Genomic DNA, 12,766 nt, shown 5'->3' with positions numbered 1-12,766 from the left:
ATTGCTTTGGAATGTTTCAAGTAGCACTCCTCCACTGACAATAGTGCTGTTTAAAAGCCTTTGGAACTCCACAATAAAGAGGAAACAATTGAAAAGCTGATTCTGCATTGAGGGTGAATTTACAGAAATGCTATTAGTTGGCAGTGGGAAAAAAAATTCTGGTAAAATTAAGAGGCTGGACTTTTAAGGGAGAGAATAAATTCCTTAAGTTCTAGACAGGGCAGAGGAATGGAAGTAATTCAGTTATGCTTTTCTGGGTAAGTGTCCAGGGCACATTGCCTAATTTGCTTGTAGACATTACTGGTTAGTGTAAACTAATAAATAGCAGTCATGTTTGTTGGAATGTGTTATACTGAATGGGTGTTGAAAATAGAATTGTGTACTGACCCAGCAGGCTACCTTCTGGAGTAATCTACAAAGGAAAGGTGAGGTTAACAACAGGGTTATGTAAATGGCAAACAAGATAGGTGGGTGGATTTGGCAGAAAATAAGAGAAACTGTAGCTCAAAGGCTTGGAAGCTGATTGGTAGAGCCTTTCACTGGGACACAAGTTCACATCCAGCCAGGGCCAAAGCAATTCAAAAGTTTTCGGTGTCCATTGGCTATTTAATGATCATCATAAAATGAGGTGGTTTAAAGTCAGATGTCTTACAGATGTTTACCTTACAAAACTATTAGTTTTGGTAATCTCTTGGCTCTTTTATCAGATTGGCCTTCAGCTGAAATCCTTATCATGTGTTGGAATAAATTTAATGTGGAAATTGGAAAAAGTTTTCTAACGATTGGAGGAGTGAAATTCTGGAACAACCTTCCAATAGGAGTAGTTAGGACAATCTAACTAGGTTTAAGCTGCAGTTTGATAAAATTATGAATGGGATTATATGATGAAATTGCTTGCTATAGCAAGTGACTGGACTTGGTGACCTAGGAGGTCCCTTCCAGTCCTATGTTCCTATGGATTATGTGGGTTTAGCTACTATTTCACTCACAGTGTGGTCTCAGAATGGGGTTGAGGCACTCTGTTAGGCTATTTTTGGGGCTCTTGCATTGTTACTTCCTGTGCTGTGTATTTAGAAGGCTTAAGGGCTTGTCTTCACTACCGTGCTAAATTGGCGCGATTGATGCAGCCACGTCAACTTAGCGCATCTGGTTGCTACGTCAACGGGAGCATGTTCTCCCACCAGTATAGTGTGGTGTAGACACCATGTTAAGTCAATGTAAGTTACATTGCTCAGGGAGGTGGTTTTTTCACACCCCTCAGCGACATAACTTGCATCAACTTAAGCAGTAATGTAGACAAGCCCTTACTCTTGAGGTGGGAAGAATAAGGAGTGGCAATTTACAAACTTTCCAGGTATTAGAGACATGATTCTCCTATAGACTCATGAATAGTACTGTACTTTAGTAGGACTAGTCAGGTAAATAAGTATTGTAAAACCAGGTTCTAAATTTGCTCTTAAAATATTAAAGTTTAACAATACAAAGCAAATACTTACTAGTGGCTTGGGAAATCAAAAGTGCACTGGGGGTCTCTTGGATCAGTGATATTGTTAATAGAGAGCTGAGGGACCACACACAGACTGTGGATAGGCAAGCTGAATACTAACTATTTTAGTAATAAAATACTTCATTAATTTTGTAGTCTGGGGAAAAACTCAGGGAGAAAAGTGTTCATAGTTTCCCTGGAGTCAGCATTATGGAAAATAAGTTGGAGGACACGGGTTTGAAATCTGCTTATTAACAAAAAGGGATGTCTCTTGGCATCTATGTTGTGTTTTTGAAGCATTTGAGAACAGGATCCTGATGCATGCTGAGGTAACACCATTCCCCTACCTTACTTCCAGTGGGATTTTTTTTTAAGCTGAAATTTCCACTGCTTCCAAAAAAGATTTTGATTTTTTTTTAAATAATTCAGGGGGGTAACACCAAATTATTTTAAAGAAATTTCTAAAACCCCCAAATTTCTCCCTTCTAATTTCTAGAATGATTTTATTTTGTTTCTGATGAGCTCCGGGCATGGGAATATACAATAGTCTTATCTCTAGACTCTACTCTTGGCTATGAATTCTGATCCTCCATTTATTTTATGCTCTGCTCATAAATGAGCTAAGCAGTCTTTTGGGAACTCATATGATCCACAGGAACCCATATTATTCAATTTTCTGGTACTGTATGTTGTAGCGTCAACAGAACATTAAAATTTGGTAATTGGTGGATTTCAGATACCATATAGTAAGTCTGGGTTCTTTTCTGACTGAAAGGGATTGCACCCAAACAGTTTTTGCCCACATTTTTCAGAGAACTTTACATTGCACTGCAAAATAATTATTATTTATCAAATAATTTCATTTTGAAAGCTGTAGTCAGTCTGTAACAAGTGAATCACCAATACTGCTCTTTTAAGCTGACCCTCTACATTTGAAATGTCATTGGTCACTTCTAGTTGTATAGTCCATAGCCATGAACCTGATCAATAATTAATGGAATGTACAGTGCAGTGAAATCAAGATGTCTCTGTCAAGTTCTCCTGGTCCTCTGTTTCAGAGTGGTAGTTAGGTGGGAAAGCAAAGACAATGCTTGTTAAGACGTTGCTTTGGATGTGAAATAATTGCCTTTGCAGAATGATTCTTTTTCTTGCTCACCTCTAAAGTAAGGGTCATTCAATTCCCCCAGATACTTACACCTCTGTATTGCTCAGAAACTGGGGAAAACTGATAGTAAATCAATGTCCCACTCATGGCCCCTATTGTCTTGTACATCAGACATTTGAGATCTGCCTCCTACAAAGTTATAATGTATTAATTGTGCTTGGTATTTCTCATGAAATGTTTAAGTGTTGGAAATTCTGGTTTATGAGAAATCAACACTTCATCTTTGCATGTGTTTTGTTTATTTCCTTTTTTTAATTCATCACTGTATTGAAAAAAGACAATAACTTGTGTTAGTCTGTATACTTGGCTCTAAAACTAGGTATATAGTCTTGGTGTATATTTTTCCATAGTGAATGGTGAGCAGGAGAACAGAGTACAGAAAGGAAATGGATACTTTCAGGTACCACCGCATACACCAGTTATCTTTGGTGAAGCTGGAGGACGCACTTTGTTCAGGTACAGAAATTCAGAGAATGCAGTGTGGCTAAAGCAATAGAATTTTTTTTTTTTTTTTTTGGCTCTTGGACAATTTCAGAAATTAATCAATGTCCAGGAAATAGAAGCTTGACCATACAAAGTTGGTGTGTGGCTGATAATACCATTCCATAGTCAGACTAGGAACATCTAGATTCCAAATCATCAAGACACGGTGCATTACAAGGTCATGAATTGTACAGTAACTCTTACAAGGACTTGTTGATTTATAGCTCTGAGAGCACTTCCTGTACACCATCCTTCCTATAGACCAGTTAATGGCAACCAAAAGCTGATTCATTTTCCTCCTAAGACTATTTAATGTACCCCTTTAAGTTCTAGCAGGGCTTAATGTATAATTGTCTTTTATTATGGTGCTGCAGTGTTAGTCTGCAAGGGTGAGATTTTTTTTTTTTTTTTCCTGATCCACCGGTCTGGGGAACTTCTCCTAAAAGTGTATTTGCTGGTCTATCAGAGTGCTCTTAGGTCTGACCAGTCAAGTAATATGAGATCTTATCTTGCCATTCTGATTACCATCCATCTTCTCTTTTACACCACTTTGATTCCAGCATGACTTTAGCACCTAATATATCATGATGAATATCCCTGGGATGCCAGGCTTTTGAATGTCATAAAGCATTCATGTTTATCCCTGGTAACCGAATATATCTGTTCTTAAATTAAGACTAGTTTTCAGTCTAGGTTTCTTCGTTTTCCAGAACTGAATATAGCACATCCCAAGCATGGGAGCAGTGTAACTTTCAGATCACAGGTCATTCAAGTAAAATGAGCATACATTTTCAATTTAAAATGAACCCCATTCCCGCAGCTCTTAATCCTTTTGAATTGTAACTAAGGATTCCAGCCCTTCAGTTTGATCTGCACTGGCAGATGCTTATGTCTACAGAAAGTTCCATTCAATCAGTGGGGCTCTACACAAGGGCAAGGGTACACCCACACACATCAAACTTGAAGGATTGGAGCCCAAAACTGCTAGAATGTATATACTTGTTTGTTTTTTTTTTTTAAACAATTTATTTTGAATTTAAAGTGCATTTAAACAAAAATTCCTAAAACACTAATGTTGCTTAACTGGTGGTTATGGAACTATTATTTTTTCATCTGATTAACAGATTGATTATTTTACTAATATCTGTATTTGCCTATCACTGTTTGTGCACACTTTTTTGATCTTTGCATTTAGGTTCTGTAATTTATGTGCTGTACAGCAATTTTCTTCTCAATGCTTAAATGTATTATTTATTAAACTCATTTCTGTATATTTTAGATTATTATGTCGGGATTCAGGTGGTGAAACTGAATCTATGCTGCTTAATGAAACTGTGCCACAATGGGTAATTGACATCACTGTGGATGTAAGTGTCATTAGGTATAGACTTTCCCCTTCTTTTAAAGGTGAACTGCAAAGGAATTTAATAGACTCCAGCATCTCAAGTAATGTATATTGAATATCTTCAGTAATCAGACCTAATGGGGTATTCAAGGCATTACTAGCTCAAAACACTCTTCTCATATACCATTGAAATTCAGCCTCACTACAGGTTGCAGGCACCTGCCCATTGTAAATCCCTACTTCCCAGCATGCACTGCGCTTATGTTCCATAAACCAATAGGAACCAGAGTGATGCGTCAGATAGAGGTCTCCTTCAACCTAATTTTAAAGCCTGGCCTTGACTCAAACCCAATCCAGGAGTGTCAATTTGTCATTTTCAGAACCAGCCCAAACCCAACACTCCCTACCCCCAAACCTATGTCAGCAGTATAACATGGGACTTGGCCTAGTGGGGGGTTGCCAGTCCCCATGTCTGTCTTCTGTCTCCAGCTGCTTTCCGCCTGTGGGCTTGGCATGGTAGAAGCTGTGTGCCCCACTTCTGCTGGCTGCTGCCACTGTGCAATGAAGTAAGCATGCTGACAAATCACAACCTCCAGGTGCTGGTTGACGGTGCTGACAGGTTTGGGGGGGAAAGTGTTGGGTTCAGGTTGCATCAGTTCTGAAAATGACTCAGCATTGTCAGTTTGGGTCTGGGTCAGGTTTTAAAATTAGGCCTGTGAAGATCTCTATCTTAAACACCACCTTGGCTTCCTGTCAAACGAGCCAGCTTCATGGGGTCTCCTGGTTGACGGGGAAATGATCAACATAGTGTCTACTGGGGTGTCGCTTGTTGGCATACTGAAATAAGATGAATTTGGGGGAGTCCAAGAGAAGAAAAGGTACATTTTTTGAGTTAGAACCATACTAAATGTCCCTCGTAGCCTGGTTGGGGTGAAGTGTTCTTCACATGTGTCTGGAATTTGATTCAATTTCTTAACAAATCACCTTCTAAGACACCTGATTTCTGATGCTGTATTCCAGATATTCAGTCTGTCTTCTTTAAAACTTAGTCATTTTTTAAACAAAATATTTAGCGTTTTGACTTTTTATCGTATAGAAGTGCTGTACACTTTACACCCACCTGCTTCTGCTGAAATGAGCTCCAAGCTAGGCAAACAAAGGACTTGCATCAGATAGATCTGAGCACCTCAGAAGCTTAAGCAATTCAAAGAAAAGTTGTCCTCAATGGTTGTGCTAGAGAAAAATCTCATTTTTATTTGATATAATAATACACATTAGGTAAACACATTTTCCAATTGGAAATAATGAAGTGAATATAATTTCTGTGATGCCAATTGGTACTAAATGTAACATTTTGTTTCCTTTTAGAAAAATATGCCCAAATTCAATAAGATTCCCTTCTACCTTCAACCTCATTCGTCTTCAGGGGCAAAAACTTTAAAAAAGTACGTATATATTTTTGACTCTTAATATTTCAGAGATACTGATATTAGCAGACTCGTAAAAGGGTATGCCAAAGAGAATAACAGTACCCTTGGCTAATCCAGAGAACAACATTGGACGTGCTGTCTCAATTCTTGGGAGAGAAGGTATTTAGTGTTACAGGACAATATCCTGCTATACTGGATGATATAAAAATATTTTAAAGATCTAGGAGATATTGTAGTTGTAAATGGCAGTGGCTTAAATTAATTGTACTTTAGAAGGTTTTACCTTAGTATTAATAACGAGGTTTGAGTTGGTACCATAACATTTTTGACTGGATCAAACCCAATGTCTTATCTAATCCTGTATCCTATCTCAAACAGATGCTTTAATCAGAGAAAGGTGTAAGAAACACCAGAGTAGGCAAGCTTGGGAGAACCTGCCCCTCACATTAGACGTCATCCTGGTTTCTAATAGTTAGAGATTGGCTTGAGCCCTGAAACATGAGTTTTTTAAAATGTTTGCTGTCTTTTAATTATGACAACTGTATGTATTCTTGATATTCATATAACCATCCAGTCCCTCTTTGAATCTGGATAAGTTCTTGGCCTCAACGACTTCCTGTGGCATGAGTTCCACAGTTTAATTACATGTTGCCCACAAAAGTATTTCCTTTTATCAGTTTGAATTTCCTACCTTTTTAAGTTTTATTGAATGTCCCTTGTGTTATAAGATAGGGAAAACAAAAATTCCTGACCTCCCTTCTGTTTACACGTCATTATTTTATATACTTTTATCATCTCACCTATTATGCATCTCCTTTTTAAGGTAAACAGTCCAAGTCTTTTCAGTCTCTCTTCATCTCAGTTTTGCAATGCAAGATCTTGATCATTCTTGTTGCTGTTCTCTGAACAACCTTTAGTTCTGCAATATCCTTTTCAGATAAGGCGCCTGGTACTGCACACAGTATTCCAGATGGTGATGAGTCTTCACCATTGATTTATATAAAGGCATTATTATAAAGATATTATTTTAGATTATAAACAATATATAATACAAACAAATAACTGCTATAGCAAACATCATTGCACATGATACTGTGAAGATAAGTGTTTGAAAGGCTAAATCTGGTGTTTCACAATTTTTAATTACCTTGTACAGAGATCGATTGTCAGCTAGTGACATGCTGCAGGTCAGAAAAGTGATGGAGCATGTTTATGAGAAAATCATAAACCTGGATAATGAATCTCAGACAACTAGCTCCTCCAATAATGAAAAAGCTGGAGAACAAGAGAAAGAGGAGGACATTGCTGTGTTAGCAGAAGAAAAGATTGAACTCTTGTGCCAGGACCAGGTAAGTTGACATAAGCACTCATTTAGGCCTTCTTGCAAAAATATGATGATGAATAGTAAATCATTTGTGAACCTTTAGGTACTGTTCTTAAAATGTGCTACAGGTAAATTATTTTAAAACAGATGCCTTTGAAACTAAATTTTATGTTATGAACTCAAATGTTAACGGATAGTACTATTTTGCTTTTTGCATATAAAGCATGGGTGGTGTGACAAAGTTCCTCCTCTACCTTGGTGAGACCTGTGCTTTATTGGCGGATTTGCTCGCCTCAGAGATTCACGGCAGCCCTCAGTTTGGCCACTTTTGTGGCTCAAATCTGCTGTTTTACTCCGATAACCTCATCACCGGCTAGCATGGGGAAAAGGAAGGAGAACAATCCCCGCAGTCTCTGCTGATCCACCATGTGGGTCGGGGAACAGCCCAGAGACCTTCCCCTCTGGTGGAGCCCACAGTCCAGGTCAACTCCTCCTGTGTCTGATCAGGAGTTGGGAGATTTGGGGGGAACCCGGGCCTGCCCTCTACTCCGGGTGCCAGCCCAGGGCCTTGTGGACTGTAGCTGTCGAGTGCCTCCTGGAACCGCTGTGTGACAGCTACAACTCCCTGGGCTACTTCCCCATGGCCTCCTCCCAACACCTTCTTTATCCTCACCACAGGACCTTTCTCCTGGTGTCTGATAATGCTTGTACTCCTCAGTCCTCCAGCAGTACACCTTCTCACTCTCAGCTCCTAGTGCCTCTTGCTCCCAGCTCCTCGCATGCACACCACAAACTGAAGTGAGGCCCTTTTTAAACGGAGGTGCCCTGATTAGCCAGCCTGTCCTAATTGATTCTAGCAGTTTCTTCTTAATTGGCTCCAGGTGTCCTAATTAGCCTGCCTGCCTTAATTGGTTCCAGCAAGTTCCTGCTTGTTCTGGAACTGCCCCTGTTACCTTACCCAGGGAAAAGGGATATACTTCATCTGGGACTAATATATCTGCCTTCTAACACCCTTGGGCTCCTTCATGGGGCTGTGAGCATGGGCATGTACTTGGCGCGGTTTACCACTGTCCCTGAAGCCTGTCCCTTCTGTGGCATGAGGGAGACCCTGGCGCACGCGTACCTTCAGTGCGCCAGGCTGTAGCCCCTCTTCCGGCTCCTCCAGAACCTCTTATTGAGGTTCTGGCTGCACTTTCCCCGCATTTATTTCTTTATGCACTCCTGATCCGAGGCCCTCACGAAGTCGCGGGACCACCTCGTCAACCTCCTCCTAGCCATAGCCAAGGTGGCCATTCGTAACACCAGGGAGAGGAGGTTGGCGGAGGGGGGCCTGCGACTGTGGGGCCAGTTTTCATTCTTTCATCCGTTCACGTATCCGGGCAGAGTTCCTCTGGGTAGCGGCCGCTGGCTCTCTCTATGTTTTCAAGGAGCAGTGGGCGCTGTCTGGGGTTCTCTGCTCGGTGTCCCCTTCTGGTTCCTTAGTTTTGGTCCTTTAACCCCCACGCCTGTTCCTGTTGTTGCCTTTGTCGTCTCCCGCACTCAGTTGGGCTCTGGGTTTAGTAGCCCCTCCTTAGGCTGGAGGAGGGGCTTTCAGCAGTGGACTAGCGCTCGCCCACATCCCAGTACTCAAAAAGGAACACTCTCCGGCTCCTTCATGGGGCCGTGAGCACAGGCATGTACTTGGCACGGTTTACCCCCATCCCGGACACCTGCCCCTTCTGCGGTGTGAGGGAGAGAGATCCTGGCGCACGTTTACTTGGAGTGCGCCAGGTTGGAGCCCCTATTCTGGCTCCTCACAAATATTTTGTTATGCTTCGGGCTCCACTTTTCCCCTGACTTCCTTATCTGCACTCCCCATCCATGGCCCCACAAAGCCACAGGACCTCCTGGTCAACCTCCTCCTGGCCCTGGCTAAAACGGCCATCTATAAAACCAGGAAGAGGAGGTTGGCCGATGAGGTCTCCTGTGACTGTGGGGCCTATTTCCGATCCTCCATCCGCTCACGCATCTGGGCAGAGTTCCTCTGGGCAGCGTCCGCTGGCTCTCTATGTTTTTGAGGAGCAGTGGGCCCTGTCCGGGGTTCTCTGCTTGGTGTTCCCGTCAGGTTCCCTTTGTTTGACCCTTTGACCTCACTCCCATCCCTGTTATCTCATTAGTTGTCCCCCGGAATTATTTGGTTTCCAGGCCCTGTGACTCCTCCCCTTAGGCTGGGGGGGGGAGGTCCTTAAGCAGTGGGCAGGCGGCCTGGTTCCCAATAGGAACACTGTCCTGTAGCCATCTGGCCTGACCCTGTCACAGTGGATAAATTGCATTACCAAATGTCTAGATCACAGAATTTTGGTTGTTGAACTGTGTTCTCTTTTGCGGCCTAATACTCCAAACTCTTGCTCATGCTAATAATCATATTAACCATATACTAGCTATATTGATATGAATAGTAAACACAGATGACAGTATTTTGTTATTCTCGGAGATCACAGGCTTTAAAGAAGAGTTCCATTGAGGAGGGTCTTAAGCTACTCATGTTTGTTGGATGCCAGTGTTTAGAGTGTTGTGTAGCGTATACCTCTCTTCCAGACAAAATTATTTAGAAAGCTGTAAAACCAGACTAGGAACAAATTAGTTTTAAAAATCATTTCACATTTTCATCTATTGTATGCCTCCTAGAATTTGATATCAATCAGAATGCTCATCTGCAATAAATTGTAATCGCACTTCTGTATAACATCATTAAGATTAACTAAGCAAATAAACTATGGGGTTTAGAATATTGTTACATTTCTAGTCCTGTTCAAAATCTGTCTAACTTCAGAGCATATTTTTATATTGCCTGTTGGGTTTAGTAGTAAAATTATTTAGTGGCAATATGTGCAATAGCACAGCAAGAGGCATTGCTACTTTGGAAGCAGGTTTCAAACTTCCTTGGATCACAAGTGAAAGGAGTGTAATAGTCTCAGTAATGGGGGGAAGACAGTAGATGTTCAAATTCAATAAGTTAAAGTCACCTAAATGGCACCCCTGTTCCAACTCCACAATACCAGTATTACAGTAGATTTTATAGACAGTAAAGTGGGACTCAAGCAGCAGCATTTTTCTTATTTGCCTATCTATACATTTTGATGTTTACTGACATTTACTGATGATCATTCCAAGCCTATATATGCTGCTGTTGGTGCTCTCTAATGTATGTTAGTCCATTGGCACCAGTCCTCATTAGTATGGTGTACCACTTGTCAGCCTAGAATATGCTTGTTTGAAAATCAAAACTTCCAGCATCCAAAGATTTAACATATTTTTATATATAGTCTTCTGCAATAAAATATAAATTCTCTTACACTGCAGGTTTTGGATCCAAATATGGACCTTCGAACTGTTAAGCACTTCATATGGAAGAGTGGTGGTGATCTGACACTTCACTACCGACAGAAATCAACGTGAAAGGAATGATGGACTCAAATGGTTGTTCATTTACTTGACCTTACTGTACTGGTTCCAAGAGTAGTACTATAGAAGCCCACTGAACCCTAAGGTAGATGAGACTTCTAATGACTCAGTATGGACCAGAGAGTATACATTTAATAACTGAAGTGACTAATAGATCTGTAATATAGAGGAAAAAAATCTATATGACTTAAACTAAAGTCTGTCCTAGTTAAGGCACACCAAGTGAAATGAGAAGTCCCTAGTGGTTCATGTTATGTGAGGTGTACAGAGAACAGATGATGATCCAGTGCAGACTTTTGCTTCCTTCTTGTTTGTTTTTTTCCAGAGCATTAAATTTTCATCTGCTCGGGCTTGATATGAAACACTGTTTTGGCCATATTAGTCACTATGTTCATAATGCATGCATTGTATTTTTTTTAATACATTCCATTCGTACATTACCTACAATGATTTTTCACAGGTTATTCATAAAAATAATTTTTACCACTTAGAGAAATCTCAAAAAACACCAAAAGCTATTGCACACTTGAAAGTAGTAGCCCATTTAATTGTAAGTCAAAAGTTAATATAATTAGAATTGTTTTAATACTGCAGTTCAAACGTTCTTATAGAGAGCTATTGACATTCAGATTAAGAATACGAGAGAAATATTATAGCAGGGTCAGTCCAGTGATGCTGTGCATCATAATAGAATAAACATGTTTTGCAAAATTTAATAGATTTTTTTAAAAAAATATAATTCTTCCTGCATTGTGTCCTTGTTTTAAAGACACGCTAGTTGGAATTCCAAGCAACTGTGCTCTATACTTATGTGGCATTTTGTTAAAAAAAATTAAGACCGTTCTGAAAATTTTAACTTTATTTGTTGATGTCAGCAGCAAATTTCATATCCATGATATAAAAGCATTTGTGTTCTTTTTTTCCCAAGTTTTATATGCAGATTTTGTTGTTATAGTTGTACACATCTTCTTTTCATGTTCTTTCTAAAAATCTAAGGCTTTCATATATTCATAGTAGCCTAGTATAAAGTTTAGCTTACTGGGGCGGGAAGCATTTCAGCTTTTGGCAAGAAAATTTGGGACTGTCCCAAAAGACTATTTGTAGCCAAAACAAATTAAAAATCCTCACCACGAAATTGTGTAAAATATTATTCTTGTCTGAAATAGAAGCACAAGTGCCTTCAGAGGGCAGTATATTTATTCAAGTTTCTTCAGGAGACATGTGCTCTTGCCCTTCCTGTGTTTTGCTATCAGGATTTAGGCTGGGGCCTACAGAAAGTCCCAGATACATTAGTTTACTGGGATTTTATAGTGATCAAATGACAAAAAAAAAAAAAAAAAATTCCACTGTCATATGTTGTTTGAAAAATATCCAAATACATTATGTCCTGGACAAAGTCACCACTTAAACAAGAGGGTATGGTTAAGAATTAAGCTAGCATGTCTTTTTCCCTTCCTTGAAAGAAAGTCAAATTTAATTTTTAAGCCCCATTTCTGTGCATACTCCATTTGACACAATTGTGCTGTATTGCACATTTTTAGTGATATTTGTGAATTAAAATGTTTAGCAGAACTGTGTAACTTTTATTACTAAATTGTCCTGAATTATATTTATTAATAGCAGAGGTCTATGCTTTGTTCTAACAGACAGTGATTCTTTCTGGTTGTCTTGCTGTCCCTTTGTATACATTGTAACTGCTCCCAGTTCGTTCGTTCATTCGTTCTTTTTTTTTTTTTTTTGTCTGAAATCAGCCAAGGTTACACTTCCAACCATCCCAATAATGCAGTTTCAGGAAAGATTGAAGGGAGTCTGCAATGCCAAAAGGGTAAATGATCTGTGTTTCACAGTTGTACAGAATAAAAGGCTTTAGTTAAAATATTTAAAAGTTGTTTTGATCATTCGTTGGTTCACTTATGCAACCCTGGGGTTGTCATTTTTTTCACCCTTTTCCCAAAGGACATATAAATCCTTTTCTAATTTTTAAAGAAGTTGCTCAGTCAGGTTCCCAGTAGCTTAAAAATAATTGCAGTGAAATGCACACAGTAATTTATGCAGATTTTGTAATGCAGCATAAGATGGTTGAATGTGA

At 39.7% G+C, this 12,766-nt stretch overlaps 1 protein-coding gene across 2 annotated transcripts in view; it reads left to right on the top strand.

Moving 5' to 3' along the window:
• The window catches only part of WDR48 (WD repeat domain 48), a 49,233-nt gene extending 36,671 nt beyond the window's left edge, over positions 1 to 12,562 (top strand). Inside the window, exons 15-20 of one of the 2 annotated variants that reach the window (XR_004644377.1) lie at positions 3,002 to 3,107; positions 4,414 to 4,501; positions 5,848 to 5,924; positions 7,066 to 7,258; positions 10,576 to 10,762; positions 12,429 to 12,562. Coding sequence is in view for 1 of the 2 variants with exons in the window: in XM_034759933.1 (XP_034615824.1) it covers positions 3,002 to 3,107; positions 4,414 to 4,501; positions 5,848 to 5,924; positions 7,066 to 7,258; positions 10,576 to 10,671 (560 nt within the window). In the remaining variant the exon portion in view is untranslated. Of the gene's footprint in view, positions 1 to 3,001; positions 3,108 to 4,413; positions 4,502 to 5,847; positions 5,925 to 7,065; positions 7,259 to 10,575 lie in introns of both variants that reach the window. The other variant, XM_034759933.1, reaches the window with a different exon arrangement.
• Positions 12,563 to 12,766: the final 204 nt, after the last annotated feature.

The sequence above is a fragment of the Trachemys scripta genome, chromosome 2 (assembly GCF_013100865.1).
Source record: "Trachemys scripta elegans isolate TJP31775 chromosome 2, CAS_Tse_1.0, whole genome shotgun sequence".
In the NCBI taxonomy this organism is placed as follows: Eukaryota; Metazoa; Chordata; order Testudines; family Emydidae; genus Trachemys; species Trachemys scripta.
This window is presented reverse-complemented; position numbering and strand designations above follow the sequence as displayed.